This window comes from Tenrec ecaudatus, chromosome 5 (assembly GCF_050624435.1).
Source record: "Tenrec ecaudatus isolate mTenEca1 chromosome 5, mTenEca1.hap1, whole genome shotgun sequence".
Classification (NCBI taxonomy): domain Eukaryota; kingdom Metazoa; phylum Chordata; class Mammalia; order Afrosoricida; family Tenrecidae; genus Tenrec; species Tenrec ecaudatus.
This window is the reverse complement of record NC_134534.1, coordinates 181,573,094-181,601,084: the sequence shown is the minus strand read 5'-3', so window position 1 is coordinate 181,601,084 and position 27,991 is coordinate 181,573,094. Positions and strand designations below refer to the sequence as shown.

General features: G+C 42.3%; 1 protein-coding gene across 1 annotated transcript; it reads left to right on the top strand.

Moving 5' to 3' along the window:
- On the top strand, positions 1 to 27,735 carry RAB18 (RAB18, member RAS oncogene family). The gene is made up of 7 exons (XM_075550374.1): positions 1 to 190; positions 6,235 to 6,290; positions 20,899 to 20,960; positions 22,942 to 23,014; positions 23,629 to 23,747; positions 23,822 to 23,888; positions 26,487 to 27,735. Exons 1-7 carry the CDS (start codon positions 123 to 125, stop codon positions 26,660 to 26,662), a joined length of 621 nt encoding a protein of 206 aa, XP_075406489.1. The 5' UTR covers positions 1 to 122; the 3' UTR covers positions 26,663 to 27,735.
- The last annotated feature ends 256 nt before the right edge of the window (positions 27,736 to 27,991 follow it).

Sequence of the window (27,991 nt, the reverse complement as noted above, 5' to 3'; positions counted from 1 at the left end):
CGACGGGAAGGGAAGGTGGCAACTACGGCGCGGCGTAGCGCGCATGCGCTGGCAGACCTCTCCGGTGACGGCTCGCGAGGCGGACGGGGCCGCCAGCTGGGTGGGAGCGGAGCGGCGTCAGGATGGACGAAGACGTGCTGACCACCCTCAAGATTCTCATCATCGGCGAGAGTGGGGTGGGCAAGTCCAGGTGAGGCGGCCCTGGGCGCGGTAGCCGGTGCGTGGGTCGCCGTGAGGGCGGCCGAGTCGCCCTGCCTTGTGGGCCGCGACGGGAACGGTAAACGGCCGCGGCCCGGGCCGGCCGGGCGGCTGCGCGCGCCCGTGACCTTTGCCCCGCGCGGCCCCTCGCCAAGTGCACGGCCTCCGCCGGGCCCCGTTCTCCGATCGCCTCCGGAGCAAACGACAGTCCGATGGCCGCCGGCCGGGGGTTTGCTGCGGAGCGCGGGGCGTGGCGGGCGGGCCGGAGCCGGGTGTCGGGGTCCAGGGCGCCTGACACCCCCGAGCCGGCAGTTGTAACTGTGTCACGTTAGGGCTTTGCTCGGGCTTTCTCTCGTCCGTGACGTTCAGCGCAGGACGTTTCGCGACGCCCGGTGTCACGTCCCTGACCTATTTTGGCACACCCCGCGCTCCCTCCGTGTCGCGTCCGACCCCGCCGTGCGAAGACCCGCTCCACTGGCCTTGGCAGTGCCTGAAAAATGCCCCTAAGAGCTCGCTGCGTGGGTTGTGGGCCCCCTTCGAAGACCAACTGTGGTCGCGGCTTCTCATTCGGCCACATCATGGAAATAAAAGGACCCACGACCTTTTCCATTCTTTCTTTTGTTCAGACCCTGGCCGTGTGTGTGTGTGGGGGGGGGGGGGGAAGGATTACTCTGGACCAGAAAGTATACAGTGAACCATGCATCTGTGTGGGTGTTGCCAGAGTTGTGATTTCATCCGGAGTTGGATCAGAGTGAAGTCATCTTTGGCCACCTGATAGTGAGCATTAGCGTCTCGGCAATCCTGATCTTTGTGCGCCCATTCGGCGGCTTGTCGCTGTACGCTCTATGTTAGATCTACCACCCCGGAGGCGTGTCGATTCCAAAACCTCATACAAGTCTCTTCAAAAAGTCTATAGGAAATACTTCTAGATTCAGCTTCTAGCACACTGTAGACTTTTGTGTTTTTAAAGTATGACAATAGATTTTCATAGTTCTCCGTTGACATACTACACGTATTGAAGGGATAGACTTGTACATACTCAGACATAGATTAGTGAAACATCGTGGAGCAATAATATTGTCTGATTCGTGGGGCTCATACTTGAAAGGTGAATAAGATGTTTTAGGATCATTATCATTGGACATAGTTGAGGATTACAATCAACGCATTGGACATTGTTTTACAAGGAATTCCATAACCTTTGTGACCTTTTTGTCTTGAGGGGCTGTCATTTAAGTTAAGATAATGCGAGGTTGCTGTTTTTGAAGTGAAGAGTGATCAGTTGTCATTTTCATAGGTCCATCCCAATACATGTTGACTGGCATAACTTCTAAATGGAGTCATGAGTGATCAGTTAAGCTATGTTAAGTTTTTCAGGAAAGTTACCTGGAAGTGCATTGTGAACCTAATAAGGTTCCCCTTTTAGAGTAAATTCTGTTCGTTAGATTTATTGGTCTTCGTAGTATGATCCTTGCAAACAAATTTACTTGGACCTAATTTGCTCTCAGTGTGCTCTCAATGCCTAGTTGCCCTGTGGGTTAGACACTGGGCTGCCAGCTTGCAAGGTATGGAGTTCAAACCCACCAGCTGTTCTGTGGGAAAAAGATGAGGCCGCTCCCATGGAGAAAAGATTTCCAGTCTCAGGGACCCTAGAGCGGGTCACGCAGTGGCAATGGCTTTGTGTTTTGTTGTGGTCAGTTAGCACCTGCTCAGTGCACCATTTGAACACCTTCACCACCTCTGGCCGGTAAATAGCACCACAGATGGCACGCTGGCTTCTGTCAACCAGATTTACATGATTGGTTGAGGTGAGGGGCTAAGGATGGAAGCTCTGAGTGCACCCCTCCTTGGGTTCCAATGACCAGCATGATGTTGGCAGCCGAGCCCTTTAACTTGCTTTCTGAGTGGAGTAGTGGTCGTCGTTCCTTCCATTGGTTGCTCTGCGTGGAGACTAATTTGTTGTATTCCTTTAACTGAAAGAAGGAGGGGTTACATGTGGTGTGCATCGTTTACGGCAGTGATTCTTAGTCACTTTGAGAACTCTAAGAAGGGAAAGGCTACCTGACTAGGGAATTTAAGATACATTTCTGGCCGCACAGTGCACCCTGGTTAAGCTCTGACTTCCATTCAGAACCTTCATTAAAATTTGCTGTTGGCACTCTTATCATTTGTTCCCTGCCCTTCCAGACAAACTATGGCTATTGATAAAAATGGTTAGAAAGATTAGAAGTTATGTAAGGAGAGCCCCTAGCTCCATGTGCAGTGTGTTCTGGTTGTACAGTAAACAACAGCCAATACCATTATTGTACTGTTACCATGGTATTTTTATTATTATAACAACTCTAAAGTATTGCTTTAACCTCTGTTTTTATATTAATATTTTCTGTATTGACCAAGGACAGATACATAACTTTTTAAATTCTTAAATGTTGGACAATTGAACTTTTAAATAAAATACTTAAAAAAATTTAAGTTTAGTGTTGGGGAAGGAAGGAGACTTGTAAGTAGTCTAGTAAGAGTCTCGGTCGCGCTGTCACCTCTAACTCACGTTGGAAAAGTAAGTGAAAATGGTGATAGCCACGCTCAGGCACCCTGCTGTGTTTTATTTTGCTCTCCGGGTGCTGGTTTAAGAGTAAGCACAAGAATGAAAACCCAGGAAGGGTAGAGTTGCTTTTTCAGATATAATTAGGGACAGTGGCTCTGGAAACCACGAGGCTGCCTTAGTGTCTTGCAATACAGTCTGTGGACAAGAACAAGTTGGTAGCAATTATCACAGTCTCATTCTCACACACTTTTTTCTCCAGTTTAGATATCTGCTCATTATCTTAAGCTTTCTTTTATTAAGTGCCAACATCTTATCCTCCTTTTATTTTTTAAGAACTAATAGTTGACACTTCTACTTTATATTAAGTAAAATCAGGTATGTGTTGCTTAACATCATTTGTACAACATCTAACTGCATAGCTATATCTGTGGTGGGGGCACCCAGGTATCTGAGACCCTGGCTTGAGATTGGAGTCCCACTTCTGCCCAGCTGTTGTGTGGGGCCTGCAAGCTGCCTAGTCGGAGGCAATAGAGGCACAGAACCAAACTCCCAACCCCGGTTCGTCTTAGCTCCCTCGCCATCCATCTAGTCCAGTGGTTCTCAACCTTCCTAATGCCACGACCCTACAATGCAGTTCCTCATCTTGTGGTGACCATCCAACCATAAAATTATTTCCATTGCTACTTCATAACTGTAATTTTCTACTGTTATGAATCAGGCGACTCCTGGGAAAGGGTTATTCAACCCCCAAAGGAGTCGTGACCCACAGGTTGAGAACCGCTGCTCTAGTCCCTGAGCTTTGCCTAGTTTGGTCCAGCAGAGAGCCAGTAGAAAGATAGGCACCCTGCATGCCTTAGGTATCCTTGGACTGCACTGTCCTCTTCCCAGGCCGGCTGTCAATGTTGAGCTGGCCATCATGCACCTGGTTAAGCCAAGAAGATAGCCTAGGTACTCATCTGGAGCCGTGGCAGTGCACCATACCGCATCCCCGGGCTAGGGTGCCCTGTGCCCCATGGACACAGTTGTTTGTACAGCGTCCAAATCACTGAATGAATTGTGGATATTAAATGTTGAATGCCTATAATTCCAGATGTAAGGCTATCCTTCCATTCTTTTTTTCACCATTCCCTAGCATCTTTCATGGTCTCCTACCCTAATCATGCCCACTGACTCCTTGTCGATTTTCTTCTGGCAGTAACTTTAAAAGCATGGAGCAGTTCTCGTCGGCCTTTTTCTTAAACACCTGGAGCTCCGTACTGCCAACTTGGTTGCATCCTGTGTACCAGCATATGCCAGAGGTGCCTACTTTGCCCACTGTGCTCTCTTCCAACCGCTTTTTTAGAAAAATTATTTTATTGGGGGCTCGTAAAACTCTAGTTACAATCCATCCATACATCCATTGTGTCAAACACATTTGTACATTTGTTGCCATCATTCTCAAAAGATTTTCTTTCTACTTGAGCCCTTGGTATCAGCTCCTCATCTTATCCCCTTACCTCCCCATCTACCCTCCCTCATGAACCCTTGATAATTTATAAATTATTATTTTTTCATATCTTGTACTGTCCAATGTCTCCCTTCACCACTTTTCTGTTGTCCGTCCCCCACTGCGGGGGTTATATGTAGGTCATTGTGATCAATTCCCTCATTTTCCTCAGCCTTCCCCTTACCCTCCTGGTATCACTACTCTCGTTATTGGGGTTTATCTGTTCTGGATTCCCTGTGTTTCCAGCTCTTACCTGTACCAGTGTACATCCTCTGGTCTAGCTGGATTTGTAAGGTAGAATTGGGATGATAATAGTTGGGGGAGGAAGCATTAAAGAACTAGAGGAAAGTTGTCAGTTTCATTGGTGCTATACTGTACCCTGACTATCTCGTCTCCTCCATGAGACCTTCTGTAAGGGGATGTCCAGTTGCCTACAGATGGGCTTTGGGTCTCCACACTCCCCCTCATTCACAGTGATACGATTTTTTGTTCTATTGATACCTGATACCTGATCCTATCTACACCTCATGATCACACAAGCTGGTGGGTTTTTTCCTTGTCGGCTTTGTTGCTTCTCAGCTACATGGCCGCTTTTTTATCTTCAAGCCTTTTCAGACCCCAGATGCTGTGTCTTTTGATAGCTAGGCACCATCATCTTTCTTCACCACATTTGCTTATGTATCTGCTTTGTCTTTAGCGATCATGTCGGGAAGGTATCATGGAATGCCAGTTTAATAGAACAAAGTGTTCTTGCATTGAGAGAGTACTTGAGTGGAGGCCCAATATCCATCTGCTACCTTAGTAGTAAACCTATAAATATATGCACATAGATCTATTTCCCCATTGTTAAATATAAATATATATGTGCATGCCTCAATTTAGACCCCTATAAATGCCCTTTGCCTCTTAGTTCTTTCCTCTATTTTCGTTCACTTTCCTCTTTCCCCATTGTCATGTTCAGCCTTCATTTGGGTTTCAGTAATTCCTCTGGGTTACATTGCCCTTGATCAAGCCCTAGCAGACCTCCTCTACCCGCCTCACCATTGATTTTAGATCACTTCTTGTTCCCTTGTCCCTGGGTTTGTTAACACCCACTTCCTTTCCCCTGCCTCCTCTCTCCAATATCCCCCCCCCCCCAGAACTGTAGTTCCCAGTTGTTTTCTCCTCTAGATTGTTTACCCTGCCTATCTTATCAAGATAGACCTGCAGAGATAATAATATACACAAAAAACAAGGCAAAAGAAAGCAAGAAAATAAAACAACAGCAACAACAACAAAAAAAAAAGAAAGCCTGTAAATAGTTCAAGGTCTATTTGTTGACCTTTAGGAGTGTTTTCTGGTTGAGTCTGAGGGGGTGCCACGTCTTAGCCCCAAAGTCTATTTTTGGTATTCTCTGGAGACTTCATTGCTCTGCTCCCCTTGCTGTTCTATTGCACACCTTTATGTTCCGCCTCAGTGTGGTGGGGTCAGATCTGGCGCAATTCCTGCATTGTCTCTAGTGTTGTCCCCAGTAGCCAACCCCTTTTTTACTGCAGTTTGTCATCCAATGCGCGCATTAGTCTTGTTGTTAGGAAAACACTAGACTTCACTCCTGTTTGCGCTTGGGCTTCGAGTGTTTTACGCTTTTCATTTTTATTTTCTTTTGTATCCAAAAGATTCTTATTTTCTTCCTTCACACCAACTAAAGCTTAATATGGTGCTATGTTTCTTCAGAAGGACATCCAGTACAGTGAAAAGAAGCGAAGCAAGAACTTTTTACAACCAAGGGAATTGTGTAATGGCGTCTGGGAATTCTAGTGAATGACTTGCTCTGGGAATTCTTTTAATTGCGTTTTGTAATTTAATTCTGCTGTGTGTCCTTACACTGCGGCAGAATTCCTAAGAGTCAGACCCCCGAACACCTATTCTTATCTGTGTCTGATAATTTGTCACAAAATACTGTACTCGTGAGAACAGTAAAGAAATAAAAGTCAAATTCTTAATCTGTTTTTAACATGTCTTCCAGCCTGCTGCTGAGGTTCACAGATGATACTTTTGATCCAGAACTTGCAGCAACAATAGGTAAGTAAGGCTGTGTTCAAATGCACTAGAAATGCCTCGTACTTCATGCCTTCAGATTGTTGTTTTTCTAGCTCCCACGACCTCACCTGACGACCTCACCTGACGACCTCATCTGGCTCCATGTCAGTTGAAATCTTAGTTCTTTCTCAGGGTGTAACTTTGGTGCCATTACAACTATGAATTCTTCCTGGAGGCCACCAAGCAAAAACGACTCCCTTTGTTGTTGTCTCATGACACTTTATTAATCCTGTTGATGTTACGGTTATCTGTTCACGCACTTATTTCCCTGGGCTGTGAATTGTCTCAGTAACACAGTTGTTTGAGTGTTGATTGTATGCTGTCTAGTATTGTTGATTGACACAGACTGCATTTCTCTCTTCATAAAGCACTATCCAGTGCTTTAATTTTGTATTTTTATCATTTGCCAAAATGCCTGGCATGTATTAGAAAAGCAGCATACGTCTCTATATTAGTCAGTAGGGATCATTAGGTGCAATGATAGCTGAATGTCTTTTTAAAAGGAAATTTAGATTGCCTGAAAGAAGCAGTCTTTCAGCTACTGATTTGCCACAGTAGCTTTTAGGCTATGTGAAAAGCGAGGAGTAAATATTTCGGTGCCCCAAGCTTGGAGAGTTGACAGTAATATAAAGGTATTAAGAGACAGTTTAGATTAATTGTAAGGTAGGTGAACTGAGATGGAGTTGAACCGTAGTCATGACTCTTCCTCAAACTAGTTGTGCGGTCTTGAGCAAGTTGTTTGATTTTGTAGTCTTTTTCAATAAATTGAGTTTTGGGGGAGAGAGGATGTATTCTTTCTCAGCTCTAAAATATCAAGATCTGATGAGTAGAAGAGTATAAAGAGGAAGATACGAGTTAGCATTATTTTTAGGGGAAACAGTTCCTTTTAACTTGTGGCCGTTTTGGGAGGAGCCCTGGTGGTGTAGTGGTTAGGCTTTGGGCTGCTAATCACAAGGTCAGAAATTCTAAACTACCAGCTGCTCGGAAGGAGAAAGATGCGTATTTCTACCTCGAAAAAGAGTTATAGCCTCAGACAAAGGGCATTTATAGAGTTCTAAAAAAGGCATATACATATGTAAATATATTTATATGAGGATGGGGAACTAGATCTATGTGCATATATTTATAGGTTTAGTATTAAAGTATCAGATGGACATTGGGCCTCCACTCAAGCACTCCCTCAATGCAAGAATGCTTTCTTCTCTTAAATTGGCATTCTATAATGCTCACCCTCCCGACACAATCGCTGAAGACAAAGCAGGTGAATCAGTAAATGTGGTGAAGAAAGTTGATGGTGCCCGGCTATCAAAAGATATAGAGTAAAAAAAAAAAAAGATATAGAGTCTGGGGTCTTAAAGGCTTGAGGTAAACAAGCAGCCATCTAGCTCAGAAGCAACAAAGCTCACATGGAAGAAGCACACCAGCCTGCATGATCACGAGATGCTGAAGGGATCAGTTATCAGGCATCAAAGAACAAAAAATCATATCATTGTGTGCTCACCTCCATGATATGATCGCAGAAGACATGGGTGCATAAGCAAATGGGGCGAAGAAAGTGGATGGTGCCTGGCTGTCAAAAGATATAGCGTCTGAGGTCTTAAAGGCTTGAAGGTAAACAAGCAGCCATCTATCTAGCTCAGAAGTAATAAAGCCCACATGGAAGAAGCACACCAGCCTGTGCAATCATAAGGTGTCAAACGGATCAGGTACCAGGCATCATCAGAACACAAAATTGAGGGGGGAGTGCGGAGTAGAGTCCCAAAGCCCATTTGTAGGCCACTGGAGATCCCCTGGTAGAGGGGTTTTGGAGAGGAGATGAGCCAGTTAGGGTGCGATATAGCAACGATGAAAAATAAAACTTTCCTCTAGTTCCTAAATGCTTCCCCTCCCCACGCCTCACTATCATGATCCGAATTCTCCCTTGCAAGTCTGGCTAGACCAGAGAATTTACACTGGTACAGATAGGAACTGGAAACACAGGGAATCCAGGGCGGATGATCCCTTCAGGACCAGTGGTGTGAGTGGCAATACTGGGAGCGTAGAGGGAGGGGTGGGATGGAAAGGGGGAGCCAATTACAGGGATCTACATGGGACCCTCCTCCCTGGGGACGGACAACAAAAAAATGGGTGAAGGGAGACGTCGGACAGGGCAAGATAAGACAAAATAATAATTTTTAAATTATCAAGGGTTCTTGAGGGAGGAGGGAACAGGGATGTAGGGGGAAAAAATGAGGAGCTGATGCCAGGGGCTTAAGTGGAGAGCAAATGTTTTGAGAATAATGAGGGCAATGAATATACAAATGTGCTTTGCATAATTGATGTATATGTGGATTTTGATAAGAGTTGTATTGACCCCCAATAAAACGATTAAAATTTTTTTAAAAGTTTGTAGTATCTTGATAAGAATTTATATCATTTTATTTCCCAATTAGACCTTGTATTTTTTTAAAGTTAAAGTTAATTATATTTATTTAAACATGTATATTGTAAATTTAAGGGAAATGAACACAGGAGAAAATAAACACAAAGTTTCCATGTAACAAATCTTGTACAGTTTGGTTTTGGTGAAACAGATAAAATCTTTTCTACTCTAATACAGAAACCATACCAGATTTGTCATCTAAGTATGTTATACCATTTTAGAAAAGAACATATACAGAGATTATAGGAAAATGTATATTATTATAAAATATAAATGACTTGGACATTAGCCTACAGTGACTGTACCCAATTTCATCCTGAAAATTGATCTTGTTTTGTCTCTCAGCATAGCATGTTCATGTGAAGTGGCATGATTTCACTGGCCATCCGGAATCTTTGGGACCAGTGTCGTAACAGTCTCTGTAATCTTTGAGCACGGCCTTAGGAATAATCTGGAGGGCTCTGAACAGTGACATTAGGAGACGATTAGAAACCAGAGGACCATCTTGTATCTCCAACCTTTATTTTTGCTACTTTAATAGCACATGGTTTTCTGACACATCCCCACATTTGACTGACTTGTGAACATGTACTTCAGTCACCAAAAGACTCCCTCTTATAGAAACAGCCATTAGAAGTGGAGTCATCAGAAATGGCAGCATACATAGTCACACCACTCGTACTGATTTTCATAAAGATAAAATAGCCACATTTTTTGTTTATCTTTTAGATCATTTTATTGGGTGCTCTTACAACTCTTGCTACCATTCATCCATTACTTATATCAGACATATTAGTACATATATTGCCATCGTTCTTTTCTAGACATTTACTTTCTATTGAGCCCTTGGGATCAGCTCCTTTTTTTTCCCCTTCCCGCCAACCCCCCGCCCCCGTTTCTGGTTTCTTTTTCTTTTTTTACATTTTATTAGGGGCTCATACAACTCTTATCATAATCTATACATATTTTACATTTTATTAGGGGCTCATACAATTCTTATCATAATCCATACATATACATATATCAATTGTATAAAGCACATCTGTACATTCTTTGCCCTAATCACTCTCAAAGCATTTGCTCTCCACTTAAGCCCTCCGCATCAGGTCCTCTTTTTTCCCCCAATTCCCTCCTTGCTCCCCCCTCCCTCATGAGCCCTTGATAATTTATAGATTGTTATTTTGTCATATCTTGCCTTATCCGAACTCTCCCCCCACCCTTCTCTGCCGTCCGTCTCCCAGGGAGGAGGTTACATGTGGATCCTTGTAATGGGTTCCCCCTTTCTAACCCACTCACCCTCTACTCTCCCAGTATCGCCCCTTACACCCCTGGTCCTGAAGGTGTCATCCACCCTGGATTCCCTGTGCCTCCAGCTCCCATATGCACCAGTGTACAACCTCTGCCTATCCATTCCTGCAAGGTAGAATTCGGATCATGGTAGTTGGGGGGAGGAGGTATCCAGGATCTTGGGGAAAGCTGTGTTCTTCATCGGTACTATATCGCACCCTGACTGACCCATCTCCTCTCCTAAACTCCTCTGTGAGGGGATCTCCAGTGGCCGGCAAATGGGCCTTGGGTCTCCACTCTGTACTTCCCCCTTCATTCACTATGGTGTGTGTATACACACACACACACACACATACATATATACATACATACCCACATATATATACATACATATATATTTTTTTGCATGATGCCTTATACCTGGTCCCTTTGGTACTTCGTGATCGCACAGGCTGGTGTGCTTCTTCCATGTGGGCTTTGTTGCTTCTGAGTTAGATGGCCGCTTGTTCACCTTCAAGTCTTTAAGACCACAGACACTATCTCTTTTGATAGCCGGGCACCATCAGCTTTCTTCGCCACATTTGCTTATGCACCCGTTTGTCTTCAGCGATCGTATCATGGAGGTGTGCAGCCAATGATATGATTTTTGTTCTTTGATGCCTGATAACTGATCCCTTCGGGACCTCGTGATCACACAGGCTGTTGTGGGCTTTGTTGCTTCTGAGCTAGATGGCCGCTTGTTTATCTTCAAGCCTTTAAGACCCCAGACACTATCTCTTTTGATAGCCGGGCACCATCAGCTTTCTTCACCACATTTACTTGTTCACCCACTTTGGCTCCAGCCGTTGTGTCGGGAGGGTGAGCATCATAGAGTGCCAATTTAATAAAAGAAAGTATTTATGCATTGAGGGAGTGCTTGAGTAGAGACCCAAGGTCCTTCCGCCACCTTAATACTAAACCTATAAATATAGACACATAGATCTATTTCCCCATCCTCGTATATATATTTGCATGTACATGTCTTTATCTAGACCGCTATAAATGCCCTTTGAATCCTAGCTCTTTCCTCCATCTCCTTTGACGTTCCTCCTGCCCCACTACCATGCTCTGTCACCACCTGGGCTACAGCTATACCTCTTCCTTACGTAACCTTACCCTTGATCATTCCCTACCAGGCCTGCCACTCCCCACTCACTACCATTTTGGGTCCCATGTTTTTCCCTTGCCCCTGTGTTTGTTAGCACCACTTCCTTACCCCCCACCTCCCCCTATCCCAAGTCCCCCCGGAACTGTCGGTCCCGTTGTTTTTCCTCCAGATAGTTCATCCAGCCTGTCTTATTTCGACAGACCTGTGGAGACAATAACATGCACGAAAACAAGACAGAGGAAAACAAGGCAACAGTATATAACCAGACAACAAAACAACAGTAACAAACCACTGACAAAGAACAAAACAAACACATTCATAAAGAAGAGTTTGTAGTTAGTTCAGGGATTGTTTGCTGGCCCTTAGGAGTGTTTTCCAGGTAGCCACATTTTTATTAGAGAAATACTCATACATCTGAGGACTTCAAATAGTGACACGGGGTGAAAAGCGAGGGCATTTGGATTTTGTTTTTTAATGTGCTGTTGGGTCAATTTCAACTCATAGCAACAGAGTAGAGCTACCTTATAGCGTTTCCAGGTCCGTAAGCCTTTATGGCAGCAGATGCCGTGTGTATCCCAGAATGACTGGTGGGTTAGAACCACCAGCCTTTCAGTTAGCATTCACGTGCAACCAAATCCTTGCATTTGGATTAAAGAAATCAGTTCACTAATAGATAATACTTGGTAAAGGTGAATAATGTTACTTAATGGCTGCTTTCTATTATCTTCCTTATTAAAATACTTAAATATCTCTGTACATGATTTAAATGTGAAAAATGATGGATTTGTTTTCTTTGAGTCCCTGTATAATCAGCACACAAAAAAGCTGTGATGTAGTAATGTACTGCAACTAAGAGTCAGTGTGTATTGAAACATACTATACACAGATTCTTGCTTTCAGGGTAAGACAGATTTTCTTTTACAATAAGAATGTTTAGTAATTAAGATTTCTGGAATTTCTTTTTCATGATTTCAAAAAATCAGGATAACCAAATTTATTTTAAAACTAGACTTATGATTTAGAGGTAGAATAATTAAAATCATTTAAATTATAGGAGAGGAAGACATTAAGTTATTGTAAACTAATCATAATGGAAAAAGTTCTTGCCTAACAGTTTCTGTTAAATTATTTCGCTATGCTTATTATTTCAGGGTGAAACAACATTGCTAGGTAGTATTGTTATCTTTGAACATTTTGCATCTGTTGGGGGTTTGAGGGGTGGGAAGACCAAACCAAATTCATATGTATTGTTGATGGCCTGATTTCTAATCATTTTCACAAAGGGATCTATTCCATGGAAGCACCTTAGCTGCTTAGACTTCTTTGTTGCTTCCCTCTGCGGGCACACAGACGCTCTGTGAATTCATTACTACAGGGAGATCCTTTGGGCTTGGAATCCAGTGTCTCCAATAACAGAGGGTCATGTACTGCTAGTGATGTCAGTATAGTTCTAGCACAAAAGGCAAGCATTTGTTGAAGAGGTGTCACTTGGGCAATCTCTGGTCTTCCCATTTTTAGGGTCCATATTTTTAGTCAACTGAAGAAGAATCTGATTTAAGCCTTGTCGTGAGCTCTATGTTCTAAATTTTATTGTTTTGTCATCAGTAGCTGAAGACCTGGGGGGAGGAGGGCAGGTGATGCTGACTACTGATCTTGACTTAAAATACCTATAATCTCAACTCACTGCTATCAAGTCACCTTTGACTGATGACTTAATCGTTGAGTATTGTCTGTGAGTTCTCTGGCCATTGGAACATTGAATCCAGCAAAGAAGTAATCGAGCTGTGGGAGGTGCAGGTGGTGTCAGAATTGATCAGCAGCAGACTAAGGGTGGAGGCATGCCTGACCTGCCTCATAGCAATAGGAAAACCCGAGGAAATCAGGTACGGCCCCTCTGCTGTGGACTGCGGACACAGAGGGCAACACAAAGGGGGCTTGGGTCCATGACATGAATATCTAAAAAATGGCTTTAAGTATCAGATTACTTTCTGCGCAAGCCTATCACCAATACACACATGGATTTGAAAAATAAAAACAATAAACTGAAAGTTAATGGGCTTGTGGAATTAGCATGAGCTCATCTTTATCTTCTAGTAAGACAGCGAGACAAGTTTCTGTCCTGTAGAACTGTTGTGAGACTTGTTGGACTTTGGGTTTGAAGATGGTAATATAAAGTTGGCACTTTCTTCTTTTGCTTTCTGGCAATTATCCAAAAGCAACAAGAGAGGGAAAACTTAAAATACCAACTCCCATTTTTCACTCAACTGGAAGACAGCTAAAACCCCAAGCCACAAAATAAGGGTGATTGTTGCCAAAAGCAGTGGCAATCCAGTAGGAGGGTGCGCTTGGGAAACAGTATGGCGAGGATGCCACGGTCACACAGCTCAGAGTCAGCAACATTTACTTCCTGACGTTGAGAAGTCCAGGCTGAGGTTAAGCCCCCCTCCCCGCCAAATCCTCCTTACAACAGCAGAATGGGTTTCCTGTGCTCATGGCAAGAGCTTTTCTGTCCCTGGTTTGGTTCTGAGAGTTGGAGCAATGGAGTCAAACAAGGGTTCGGACACCTGCCCTCTTTACCTGACACTATATGCCTGTCTCTGTCAGGCTGGGTCGACTAGAGAAACAAATCCCATGACACTCATCTATGTGTAAGAAAGACCTTTAGATCAAGAAACTATATTATCAGGAAAACATCCCAGCCCAGTCCAACTCCTCTAGCCCATTAGCCCGCTACTGGTCCCTAAGTTCCTCTTCAGACTCATGCAGCCACGTGCAATGATGTAAAATGCAGGGAAATACCAAGCCAGTGGGTGAAAAGTCTTGTGGATCCAATGGCGGCAGAAGCATCACAGGTCTCAGCATGCCTCCCAGGCAAGAAGGTGAAGGCAGGGGTGTGGGTGCTTCGCAGGAGACGCCTTGTGAGAAGGCCACACCCACAAGGAGGTACCATCAGGCTGTGACCTGATTGACAAACTAGATTTCACCCCTACACTTCTATATCTTCATCGATAGAAATTATGTAACTAGTAAACTGGGTTACAACTGTTATTTAATTTTTTATACCCTCTCTGTGGTTTTTTTTCTCTTACAAATGTTAACCACAGATGACATGGTGCTGAAATAATATGGAAATGCTTGTTGTTAGGTGCCATGAATTGGTTCCGATTCATAGTGGTCATGTGTACGCTGGGATGAATGAAACATTGCCCAATCCTGTGCTATTCTCACAATTGTAGTTGTGTTTGATTTCACTGTTGCAGCCACTGTGTCTGTCAGTAACTCTCCTTGAAGGTCTTCCTGTTTCATTGCCTCTCTACTTTATTAAGCACATTGTCTTTCTCCATCAACTCGTCTCTCCTGGTAACATGCCCAAAGAACACGGAAGGAAGCCCCACCGTCCTTGCTTCTAAAGGGCACTCTGACTGTACGTCTTCTGAAACAGATGTGGTTATTCTTCTGGCAGCCCAATATTCTTCGCCAACAGAACAGTTCAGTACATTGATCCTTCTCTGATCTTCCTGAGTCATTGTCTGTCACTTGCATATGAGGCGATTCAAAATACCCTGGATGGGGTCAGGCACGCCTTAGTTCTCCAAGTGCCTCCTTTGTTCTTCAACACTTTACCCAGGTCTTCTGTAGCAGATTTACACAATTAATGTACTATGTCATGGATTACCATCAATGTTAAGAAATCAAAAAGCATCACAATTGAACCAATAGACAACATAATGGTAAATGGAGAAAAGATGGAAGTTGTCAAGAAGTTTTCTCTTTTGGTGTAAAAGCATGCTTTGTTTTCCTTGCTTTTTCCTTTTAATTTAATAACAATATTTATCTTTGTAAGATTGACTAAGTTTGCTAAGCATAATCTTCTCAAGTTTTGTCCATGTCTTGCAGCGTTGAAGTGCATTGTCAATGTTTTTCATTGATGCATAATATTCCATTGTTTGAATGTACCAGAGTTTGTTTATCCATTCCTCTATAGTTGGAGTTTTTAGTTCTTTCCACATAGGTATGCATATGTCTGTTTTGTATTCTTGATTTCTTTGTATACCCAATAGGTTGCTAGATCATAGGTACTTGGATTTGCATTTGTTTAAGGAATTACCATACTGATTTCCATATGGTTGTACAATTCTGTTCCACCCATAATATAAAAATGTTCCTTCCTCTGCATCCTCTCCAGCATTTATTATTTTCTGTTCATTGAATTTTGCTATAAATGTTAGTATGGGGTGGTATCGTGTTTTAATTTGTTTTTCTCTTATTGCTAATGAATACAAACATTTCTTCATATGGTTGTTGGTTGCCTAGATGTCATCTTTGGTAAATTGGCTATCCATGTCTTAATTTTTGATGGGATTGTGTGTATTTTTCTTGTTAAGATGTTGTAGTTTTCTATAGATTTTGGAGATTAGCCCATCAGCTCATATATCATTACTATAATTTGTCCTAATATGTGGCTTCTCATTTAATTCTTTAGATGAAATCTTTTGAGGTATATAAATGTTCTCTTTTTAGCAGGTCCCTGTTCTTTATTTTGTCTTGTATAGTGCATATTTTTCATTCTGTTTGGCATTGCGGTTATGCCTTGTAACAGGTTCCTTCAAGTCTGTTCCTAACTTTTTGTTGATGGTCTTTACAATTGTCTTTGATCTATCTGGAGTTTGTTCTTGTACACGGCGCAAGGTATGCTTCCTGTTTCATTCTGTTGCAGGTGAAGACCCTTTGTAGTGCTCAAATGATGCCACATTCGGGTGCTCCGGACCCGCGTCACGGCATTTTCATTTGCCTCGTACGTGTGCAAAAGCTTGACAATGAATAAGGATGACCAGAGAAAGGTTGACTCATTTGAATTATGGTAGTAGTGAAGAATATGGAATGTGCCATGATCTGCCACATGAGTGAACAAATTGGTCTTGGAAGAAGCATAGCTCGAGCAGAGATCTTTAGAAGTGAGCGTGCAGTCTTTTCAGAGACTCTTTCACATCACAATAATACTGCATACGTCATCCAAGTGATAGCGCCTATCAACTGTCTACTCGTTTTTATTGCTGAGTTGTCTTCCAATGTATAAATGTACACTGTTTGATCCATTCACGTGTGTCTGATTTACTTCTAAGTATTTCATGTTTTTCGATGTAAGAAAGCATTTGAAAAGATGAAATTTTCCATTGTTTGTTGCTCGTATGTACAAATAACATTTAATTCTTTGATATGTTTACTTTACATCCTGCAGCTAACCTTGCTTTTTAATTTTAGTAGCTTTTTAAATAGATTACATCGGATTTTCATAATTTTTCCTTTTCAACCTGGCTGCCTTTTATTCCTATACCTTGCCTTGTGCTAGCTCACAAACTCCCACACAGTGTTAAGTGGAAGTGGTGTTAGTTGACTGTCGCGCGCTCAGTCTCGCCAGCAAGAAGGACGCGCCACAACAGGATTCTTCCACAGGCGTTTAATTTTTCAAAATGCAGTAAAAAGACCCCGAAACCCCAAACTACTGCTGCTTATATATGCTCTATGGGGACGTGCTGTGCCTTGATTGGTGCATTTGCCAAAACCTCATGCATTGATTGGAGTTCTCCAGAACCTTCGTTTGCATACTCCAGGGTGGAGTTATGACTACGTCATCTCAGCAGTGCGCATGCGCTAAGTGGTTGTTTACCACTTAGTTGGGCCACCGCCCTGACTGCCCGGTGCCATCTTGTAATGGCGGAGAGAGCTGCGGCTTCCCACATCGCGAGAGCTGTGGCTTCCCACATCTCGCGAGAGCTGCGGCTTCCCACAGTTGATGGCTTTTTGGCTCCCACTGTCCAGGTGGAAGCATTCAGTCTTTCATAATCACATATGATGTTAGCATTGAGGAAGTTTTCGCCATTCAAATTTGCTGGGAAGTTTTTTCCTGTGTCTTTTGGGAGGATCTGAAACTTTTTCAGTGTTAATATTGTGATATCCACCTTGATTTTTCCATGCCATTCCAACTTTGCATTTCTGGGGTAAATCCCACTTGGTAATGATGTAGTTCTCTTTTAAACACTTGGATTCTTAATAAAATTTTGTTTAGGGTTTTCATCTATGTTTGTGAGAGATTAGTCTGTAGATTTGGGTTTTGGTAACATTTTTTTCTGACTGTAGTCTCAGGGTAGTGTAGGACTCAGAGAGTAACTAGAGAAGTAGTTCCTCTTCATAAAAGTTCAGTTTGTTTAGAGTAGATGTTTCTTCCTTTCATGGTTTACTCCACAAGGAACCTTGGTGGCACAGCAGGTTAAGCGCAGGGCTGATAACTGAAAGGCCAGTAGTTCAGCCCCAACCAGCCACTCTGTAGGGCAAAGATGAGGCTGGTTGCTCCTCTACAGATTTAGTCTTAGAAACTCCAGGGAGCTGTTAGACTCTCTTCAGACGGCTGCTGTGTTGGAATCGACCCCAGGGCAGTTGGTTTGGTTTGACCTTTGAGTTGAGTTTTTCTTTATGGAAATGTTTTAACAGTGGATTCAATTTCTTTAATGGATTTAAGGTGCTTCACGTTATTTCTTCTTGATTCAATTTTGATAGTTTTCACTCTTTCCAGGAAGTTGTCTATTTCACCTGAGTTGTCATGTTTATTGGCATAAACATTTATAACATCCTATAAAGAAGGCAGATGGCTTTCTGTAGTACCTCCACCAATGATAAGACATGTCTGAATCATTTATTTTCCTCATCAGAATGTTCTGTGTGTTTAAAGAAAATGTAAATAATTTCATATTGCTTATATATATGGTGCCACTTTTGGTAATGTAATGTTACTTGATCTTTGCCTGGTGAATACAACCTTATTTAGCATGTGAATTTTTTTTTGTTTTGCGGTAAAGAAACTTCATACTTAATTTTTCTTTCATCTGTGTAACGATGTCACATTACATAGTGGTGTACATACTGGTAGTCTAGTGGTTATGCATTGGCAGTGATCCACATGGCGGGCAGTTCGAAACCACCAGCAGCTCTGCAGAAGAAAAACTGGGCTCTCTGTAAACAGTTACAGGAGATGGCTGTGAGTCAGCTTCGCCTTGACTGACGGCAGTGAGTGTTTTGGTTTCTGTAATGAGCAACGTTCTTTCAATGATTGTTGCCCAGCCATTCTAGTCCTGGCTTTATCAACCCCTTATCACCCTGGCCCAAGACTTCAGAGTGTCCTTTAATCTCTGACATACAGAAAGACCTGGTGTAAAGTACAGTTTGAGTGTGCATTTTCATGACTTAATTTGTGCATGTAATGACGCATCAGAATTCACCCGAGAGTTACTTACATAGTCGCATATTAGTGACATGTAGTCTGTTAAGCATTTACTGTGTGAGGGACATTTCTGAATTAATTGTGACAGGATAATGAGATCTGAAAGTTGCTTCCAGATTTCATGGGCTTGCATTTTCTTTTTGGCCAGTGCAGCTGACTGCACGTCCTTTTGATGCTTTGAAAGACACCTGGACAGTTACTGCTCATGTAAGCCAGTTGGTGTGTGTCAGCTCCTTTCTGGGACGGGGCTAGGCATCGAGGGCTGCTGTTGTAAATGACAGGAGCTCAGGTGGCACACTGCATACCTGTTGGGTTGTGAACTGCAAGGCCAGCGATTCAAAACCACAAACCACCAAGGGAGAACGTTGTGGCTTTCAAAAATTCCCATAAAGAGTTACAGTCTTGGAAACCCACAGGCGAAGTTCTACCCTATCCTCTAGGGTCGCTGTGAGGCAGAACTCATTCGAAGGCAGTGAGTTCAATCGTAAATGGCATAGTGGGTTGAGTGTTAGACCCCTAGCCATAGGTCAGCAGGTAAAATCTACCAGTCACTCAAGCAGGAGAAAGATGAGCTCGCTGCTCATGTCACAATTTACAGCCTCACATACCAGAAGAGCTGTTTTCTGTTCTGTAGGGGCCTCTGAAAGAATGGACTTGATGGCAGTGGCCTTGGTTTTTGCTCTTGGTGCTCAAACCCTTTGTGACTTAATTTGTACTTCTACAAGCTTTTTATAGAACTTTGGGTGCCTATTTTACTTAGAGGGGCTTTTGTTTTATTCTCCAAATTATCTTTTTGAAACTGTGCAGTCGCAAATGGTCATTGATTGTATTATATAAAGCTAGTGTAGTGGGTTACCTGTTGTGCTGCTAACTGCAAGGTCAGTAGTTCAAAACCACCAGCTGTTCCATGGGAGAAAGATGAGACTTTGCACTCATGTCAGGAGTGAGACACACAGGGGCAGTTCTCCACTGTCTCACAGCGTTGCTAGGACTCACAGTTGACTTGATGGCATGAGTTTGGTTTGGTGTGGTTTAGAAGTGTTTTAAGATTAAAACAAGCAAAAGAAATAATTTCTTTTAAAAGCGGAGGAGTTAATGAAGCCTTAGAGAGGAAGTAAACTTTTCATTGAACGGGTCTTAGACATTTTGATCCGTGTCGTTAGTTGCAGTCCCTACAAGGGAACATCACATCCAACTTTGATCTTGGTTTCCTGTTTCTAATCTCTTTCTGTTTCCTAATCTTTCTGAAGTTTGCTCTGGGGTAAATGCTGTCCTCTTGATCTCACGTGGTTAATTATTCTAAGAAGTGTGTATCTCACTAGTGTTATTTTTACGGATAAACCTATTGTTTGGCTGACAATTGAGCCAAAGAGGTGAGTTTATTTCCAGCCCGAGGGCTCCTGAGTGCTGCCTGGGGTTTGGGTTCCACTCGTCTCTGGCTGACCAGTAGTCTGGTTTCTTTTCCATGATTTTCGTTTCTGTCCATGATTTTCGTTTCTTATTCTTTCTAGGACCTTCGACTGCTCTGCTCCCTTTCAGAGAATTGGTAGTGTTAGCTGGGCACCAGCTAGTTCTTCTGGTGTCAGGGTTGTGAAGACTAGTGTTTGCACAGGCCATTGAACTACCGTATATGCTCAAGGAGAAGCCGAGTTTTTCCAGCACATTTTAAATGCCGTTTTTGTGGTAAAATTAGGTGCCTCGACTGATATTTGGGTCGGCTTATACTCAAGTATATATGGTGCTTATTTCTGTAAGGCTTTTGATTTTCATCTGGACAGAGAGAGACCCACAGATGGCCCTCAGTGGCCACTCAAAAGCCATAAATGAAACAGATTTTCACAGACCAGAAATGAAAGACTTTTATTTTTATCCCTCCTCCAAGCTCCTAGATTTAGACTTGGAACTAGCATTGGACAACCTCCCGCGGAGTTGTCGTCAGTCATGCTGACTCAGCCTCCTGGTGGCCCCATCTGCTCCAGCATAGACCCCCACTCGAGCGCCTCCTCCACAGGTCAGCCACGGGCCACTTCCTCTACTGGGAACCCGGCTCTTGACCTGCACTACACGTGAGGGGCTTCCAAAAGGTCTTAGGGAAAATTCTGTTATCTCTTATTTCCAATTTTTTGAAGCACCCTTACATATTCAGTCTTAAATATAATATTTCCTCCCTCCCCTCCTCTCCCTTTTTGGAAGAAATGTAGGTAGGTTGGTAGATGAAAGTTCAAATTCTGTAAGCATTTGGTTTTTATGTACCATGACTAAATCCTAACCTGCTGAACTTCACTGACACTTTTATCATTACATCTGAATATCTAAAAATTTGAAATGTAAATTTTGAGCACTAGTATTTTAAAATGTATTTTGAATGTAAGTGTATTTTACATTTTCTGGTTTTCTTGGCAATTGTTTTTAAAAATACGTTTCATCTGAGGCTTATAGGATTTTTCATTTCTTCAAGGTGTTGACTTTAAGGTGAAGACAATTTCAGTGGATGGAAATAAAGCCAAACTTGCAATATGGGTAAGAGTTTAAAAAATATATTTTCAATTATTGAGTTTATCCTTTTAAAAAAGGTAGGAATCAATTTGTGTAGTATTCTGGAGGTGAATGAACAGATTGTATTGAACAATTTTTAGTACTGACTAAAGGATAAAGTAAATAGCTGTATTGTACGATTGAGAGATGAAGCAGCCTTCTCACATAAGTTTTGCAAGCGTGTGTTCTTTTCATAATATTTCAAGATAGAACAAATCATACAAACGAGGGCCCGTCTTAGAGAATGTGGGTCTCTCATAGCTCCACTGAGCTGACACCAAAGGCACGTGTTGCAAGTAGAGGAGGGGGATGAAGTGGTACCTAGAAGAACACTTTATTTTTCATGTGTTTTCATAGAAGTATTTATTAAATTTGAGGTTGCCAACTTAGGACCTATACTGTTCTTAATGCTGGACATTCAGCCTTTCTGTACTGGCTTCATTTCATGTGACTGTAAATCCAGTCGTTACGGTAATCCATTTGGTCTGCTAGATAAATTTCCTTATGTTAGGCCTAAATGATGTAGCATTCATTAACTGAATAAAAACAGCCAGGCCCAAAAATAATCTAACTAAGGCATTTAGTGCCTTTGTCCATATCTTCTATGTGTAGTCTACCTGCATATTATGTATTAAATATTATTGGTCAATAGATATTATTAAAATATGCCACTTTATATATCTAGTTTCTACATTTTCATGTACTTTGATAATGTAATATATAATTATCTATTTGTACAGTACACGGTGGCTTTTAAAAGCTTGTAGAAAATAATTGATCTCTTTTAAAAAATTCCCGCAGTTTTTGACACCCCCCCTTGCATATGAGTGTGTGTAGCTAACTATATGTCACGTATAATTTCTAATAATATGCTATTCCACATATCTCATTTCCACATGTACTTGTAAAAATTGAGATACATATTTATATATGAATAGGAAAGGTGCCTCATGCCACCATGGGTTGAGCATAGGGCTGCTAACTTTGGGGGAAGCAACTTAACCCCACCAGCCCCTCCAAAGGAGAAAGATGAGGCTGTCTGCTCGGTACAACATCCCTATGCGTCAGGGCTGGTTTCATGACACTGTTTGGATTTGCTTGGTTTCACACCCTACATGAGTGGGGGTGGGGGCAGTGGGAAAGGGGAGAGTGTCCTGCCCTCGGGACCAACAGGGCCGTGAGACCATCAGTACCAGTGAACATTACATGCTTTACCAAAGAAAATAGATTAGGCCTCACATTAAATGAAGCCAAACTCACAGCCATCGAGTCAACTTTGACTCATAGCAACCCTCTAGAACAGGGCAAAACTTCCCTGTGGGTTTCTAAGACAGTCACTCTTTACAGAAGTAGAAAGCCTCATCTTTCTCCTATAGAGTAGGCTGGTGCTTAGTAACGGCTGACCTTGTCGTTAGCAGCCCCATGCGTAACCCACTACACCAGGGCGCCAGTTGTCACATTTGGGGTGAGTTAATTAAAGACTTAAATATAGCAGGCTAATTTTTAAGTTGGTATTTTTTAATAGCCTTCGAGTGATGTAAATATCCACATGGTTCTTGGCAAAAAAGTGGTGCTCCACTCTTGCCCTCGACCAAGGTTCCCTGTGTGGCCAGAAACTGAGAACGACCGTCATTATTTTCAGTGAAGTGAGCTTCAGGTGTGGCAGAATTCTTAACTCTAGACTGATCAAACAAACAAAAACGCAAACTCACTGCCATCGAGTTGTTGCCAACTCATAGGTAGAAAACTTTTATTTAGGGACCTATTTCTGAGATGAATCAGTATTTATGTATTTGGTAATAATTACCAGCAAAATAAACTAATCTATTTAAATTCTCTGTTTCAAATGAGCTGTGCCTTGCTATCTCTTTGATAACTCTATTTGACTTGCTTCCTTACATCAGTATATTAAGACACTGCTCTTTATAATTTGCTTTATTTAACAAAACTTGATTGGCACTTTTAGGATACTGCTGGTCAAGAAAGGTTCAGAACATTAACTCCCAGCTATTATAGAGGTGCACAGGGTGTTATATTAGGTAAGTATTTATTTTAATACACCACTTAAAATATATGTATCTTTATTATAGATTATAAAAATTTTAAATTTTCATAATCTGTGAGGGTCATTTTTTTCTTTTAGTGGTTTGCCTACTAATTAAAAATAAAGGTCAGACTAATTTATTTGGTTGAAAATCACATGTTGATGAAGGTATAACTGTGGATCGATTCATATCATCTGTCTATTAGTGATAAGCATTTATCAGAGGGCTTCAAAATACGAGGTCCTTACAAGAACACACTAATACGGTCATAGATGTTTAAATTCAAATATCATTCTTTGATATCTGCTTCATATATAAGCTAAAGCATTTAAAAATATGTACAAACTTATTTTATCATTATGAATAAGAACAAATTAATAATTTTCAGGTGACACACAGACTCTATTTTCATTTCTGCCTTAATGTCTGTCAGTCACATTGAAGTTCTTCTTTTAAACATACTTGTCTTTTCCATCCTGATCTGTAAGTGTAGCAAAGCCACTAATGGCTGGTGCAGTAATGAGCTCCTGGCTACACATCAGAAGTACATTAACATTACTTCTTATGCTTAACGTGTTCTAATCAATCACTCCAACCTTTCATTTCAGTGTATGATGTTACAAGGAGAGACACCTTTGTTAAACTGGATAATTGGTTAAATGAATTGGAAACATATTGCACGAGAAATGACATAGTCAACATGCTCGTTGGAAATAAAATCGATAAGGTAAGAAGGCAAACAGGTAGCATTTTGACACGATAAGTTCTCAGCTTGTCGTAATCTTTGCATTTATCTTGTAGGAAAATCGTGAAGTTGATCGAAATGAAGGTCTGAAATTTGCCCGCAAGCATTCCATGTTGTTTATAGGTAGGTTATGGAGAATTATCCTTTCCTTATTAGTAAATGATTCTAAAAGTGGAGTTTCTGCTAAAATTATCTCTTTATAAACAGAAAAACTCACTGCTGTCGAGTCAATTCTGATTCATAGCGATCCTACAGGACAGTAGAACTACCTCTCTGGGTTTCCAACACTCTTTATGGGAGTAGAAAGTCTCATCCTTTTTCCCATAGAGCAGCTGGTGGTTTTGAACTGCTGACCTTGCAGTTCACAGCCCAATGCTCTTTACCCACTACATTACCTGGACTCCTTATAAACCATACCAACCCCCATCCAACAAAATAAAACACAACACAACACCACACACACACACTTACTGCCATCAAGTTGATTCTGACTCTTGGCAAACCTGTAGGACAGGGTAGAACTGCCCCTGTGGATTTCTGAGACTAGCTCATTATGGGAGTAGAAAACCTCATCTTCCTTGGAGATAGCAGCCTAGCTCGTAAGGACTACCCCCCATAAGGGACATTTATTTAGTTTATAGTTGTCTTTTGCTATAAAAATCTCATAGCATCAAGTTCTTTAGCATTCCTTCTGTAAAATACAATCGGAGGGCGTTACATGAAGCCAGGCAGGACACCAGTAAGCCTTGCCTCCTTGGGTCTAAGAGGGCTCATGAGAAGCCGCTCACAGTGATGGTGTTGGAGCCGTGCGGTGCTGAGGGGGCTCTGCTGCTCCAGGCGTAAGCGCCGCAGCACTAAGTATTAGAAATGTCAACTCCTAGGCCCGCCCCCACATTTTCCAATTAGTGCTATATTTTCACAAGTTTTTTGTGCAGGTCATAGGCACATTAATATTTCCGAAGCACTGCAGGACGGGGTTGGCGGACTAAGGCATGGACCATATCTGGCCTTGCTTTTACTGGCACCTGCCAGGCCTCTGCTTAGTTGTCTACGTGCCACAGTGGTAGAGTGGAAAGCTTGTGACCCTATGCCAGCACCGCCTCAAAGATTTGCTCTGGCCCTTTTACAAAATAAGTTTGCCATCTCCAGTCCCCTCCCCCCTGACGTGACCAAGCCCACTGCCACTGAGATGATTGCAGTCGACAAGGCTGCAGATCTTTATGACAGTTGATAGCGTCCTATTTCCCCAATGGAGCTGCTGCTGGCTTTGAGTAAATAAAAAAACCTAGTGGTGCAGCGGTTAAAGTGCTTGGCTGCTCACCAGAGGTTCAGCTGTTTGTACCCACCAGCTGCTTCACTGGAGAAAGCTGTGACAGCCTGTCTCCGTAAAGATGAGGAGCCCTGTTGACAGTGAGTGATGTGTTGGGCTACTAACCTCAAAGTCAGTAGTTTGAGACCAATAGCTGTTCCACGGGAGAACGATGAGGCTTTTTACTGTAAAGCAGTGGTTCTCAACCTGTGGGTCATGACCCCTTTAGGGGTCAAATGATCTTTTCACAAGGGTCACCCAATTCACAACAGTAGCAAAATTACAGTGATGAAGTAGCAATGAAAATAATGTTATGGTTGGGGGTTCACCACCACATGAGGAACTGTATGAAAGGGTGGTGGCCTTAGAAAGGTTGAGAACCACTGCTGTAAAGAGTTAAAGCCGCAGACACCCAAAAGGGCATTTCTTCTCTGTCCTGTAGGGTCGCTGTGAGTCAGAATTGACTCCACGGCGGCAGGGAGGTTGGGGTGACTTTGGCTCCATAAAGGTTATAGTCTTGGAAGGCCTGTAGGGCAGTTCTGCTGTATCCCACGGCGTGGCAATGAGTCAGAATCGAGTCAGTGCCACTGAGTGTGGTAAGTCCCTCGGCCTAATTAGAAGGAGCCCGATGGCCTCGTAGCTTCTTGGGCTGCTACTAATCAGGACATTGCCAACCATGCTGCCTGCCATTGGGTCACTCGGACAGTCGAAGTGCTGCATTTGGTTTCAGAGAAACCAGAGCATAAGGATACACATGGAGAAAAATTGAAAAAAATTGTGAATGGAATGATTACATTGCTGGCCAGACTGTTTCAGTATTTTCAACATAAAATTGGATCATCAGCTGAGATAAAGGAGTTTCGACATGAGGAAATAAAAATTATCTTAAAAGAGTGAGGGGTTAAAATAGCATTTCATAAGAACGATATAGTGCTGAGTGTTCTTGGGAGTTTCGTGGGCATAAGTCTAAAACGGGACCCCTCTCCTGGTTGTAGATTACTTGATCCAGCACAAGGAGCTGTTTTATGGCCTCCCCAGAATAACCAGCCTAATGTTCTCACTGGGAACTACAATTTCCCAATTCTACAATGATATTTGTTTCAGGGGTAGTGTTAAGAATTAACTGAAAATTAAGAAAACTCTGGCATGATATTTGAATAAGGGTTTACAATTGATAATTCTGTAATAAAACTGGGCAGATACTGTACTTAAAGAGTGTACTTTAAATTGCTTTTGTTTTGAGAGTTTGGAGAAATTCATTCCTATTGCAGGTGTGGCGAGACTGTTGATTTGGCTCTTCGCTCCATTGTTTTTGTGCTTGAGACACTTACCCTGGTCCTTTGTTGGGGAAGAAACCACACAGGCCTATTGGCTGGGAAAGAGTGGGCCCTGACTTTCTCCTTGAATTTCAGAGGCAAGTGCAAAAACCTGTGATGGCGTCCAGTGTGCCTTTGAGGAGCTGGTGGAAAAGATCATCCAGACCCCCGGACTGTGGGAGAGCGAGAACCAGAATAAAGGCGTGAAGCTGTCACACAGAGAAGAAGGCCAGGGTGGAGGAGCGTGTGGCGGCTACTGCGCTGTGCTATAAACTCTGGGGACACATTTGGTCACATAATGACATCCTTCCTGTACATAAACTCTCTAACTGCTCTTTTAGGGACCTTGCAGTTTGCACATAATTTGTTTTGTATCATGACAGTAAGTAGTTGCAGGAATTCCACTCATTGGCTTTCCCAGGCAATGTTACGGTAAGCATGCACAGTTTGCAGTCTCCATTTTAAAAAAATATATAAAATAGGTGTCCCTTTAGAAGTACATTTGATTTTATGATTTACGTTTATCATGTAATGTTAAAAAAATCCATCTATTTTAGTATATGTTGATACAAGGTCTGCTTTTGATCTCTTTTTTGCTTAAATATTCCTATTGATTACTGAATTACTTGGAACCTGGCCTCCCGGACCCACTGGGAGCTCGACTTCTATCCTCAAACCTGGCGCATCTCCTTCCGGTACACCAAGGAGCACGATTCCGCAGCTTTTCTAGGATATTGGCGGACAGATTCTCTCTTAGTATTAAGAAAACTTCTGCTCACAGAGAGTAGCCCCGGCCAACTTACAATTAAACGTCTGTCTGTTCTGATGACGCCTTTGAAGCAGCATTGATATGTTAGGAAGTTCGGTCTTTTCATATACTCCACTGGGTAGCTCCGCGTCACCCGAGCATTCGTTCCGTGACATGTACACGGCTCAGGACCCTTTGGTCTGTGGCAGTTGGCAGAGTGACAGTAAAGATTTCCCCCATTTTGGTTTTGGAAGGACGTGGGTAGCGTATTTATGTTAACTCACGTAGTTCTTACGAATTTTAAAACCAACTCCCCTTTTTTCATAATAAACGTTGGTAGTGTTTGTCCAAGTACCTCAGTTATAACGTGTATAATGTTTCTGAATATCGGTATCTTACGGCTTCTGTAATGGCTAGTTGATACTCACAGACCTCTCTGTATTTTGAGGTGTGGGAGGAGGAAAACCAGAACAAAACACCAAAGGGCAATTTGAGAATGGCACACGGCTCAGTGAAACTCTTGAGAATTTACTGTAACAGGTAGCCAATAGTGTACCCAAACCAACTTGTACAGACTAATAAATCTTTTCCACAGTATTTCATTTTCTAACCTCTTGCTGTTGTATGTTGTATATATTTTTCATCCATGTTGTTTAATTTACATTGCTCTCTGATATTTTAATCATCAAAACAAATTGTTTCGTCTTTTAAGGCTGGTCACTAGAATACTCCTCCGTAAGATTTGATAGTCATTCCAGGGTGTTCTGTATACAGTGACGACTGATAAGACCTTTGTGCAACAAGCGTGTTACTGGCTCTTCTCCAAGTTGGGTTCTTTCTGAAATGCATGTCC

Bases quoted from the DNA above. Each gene is read 5' to 3' on its own strand.
- RAB18 (XM_075550374.1), top strand. From the start codon at position 123: ATGGACGAAGACGTGCTGACCACCCTCAAGATTCTCATCATCGGCGAG. The intron at 191-6,234 runs GTGAGGCGGCCC...CATGTCTTCCAG, and splicing joins AGTGGGGTGGGCAAGTCCAG to CCTGCTGCTGAGGTTCACAG. The intron at 23,748-23,821 runs GTAAGAAGGCAA...TTTATCTTGTAG, and splicing joins TTGGAAATAAAATCGATAAG to GAAAATCGTGAAGTTGATCG.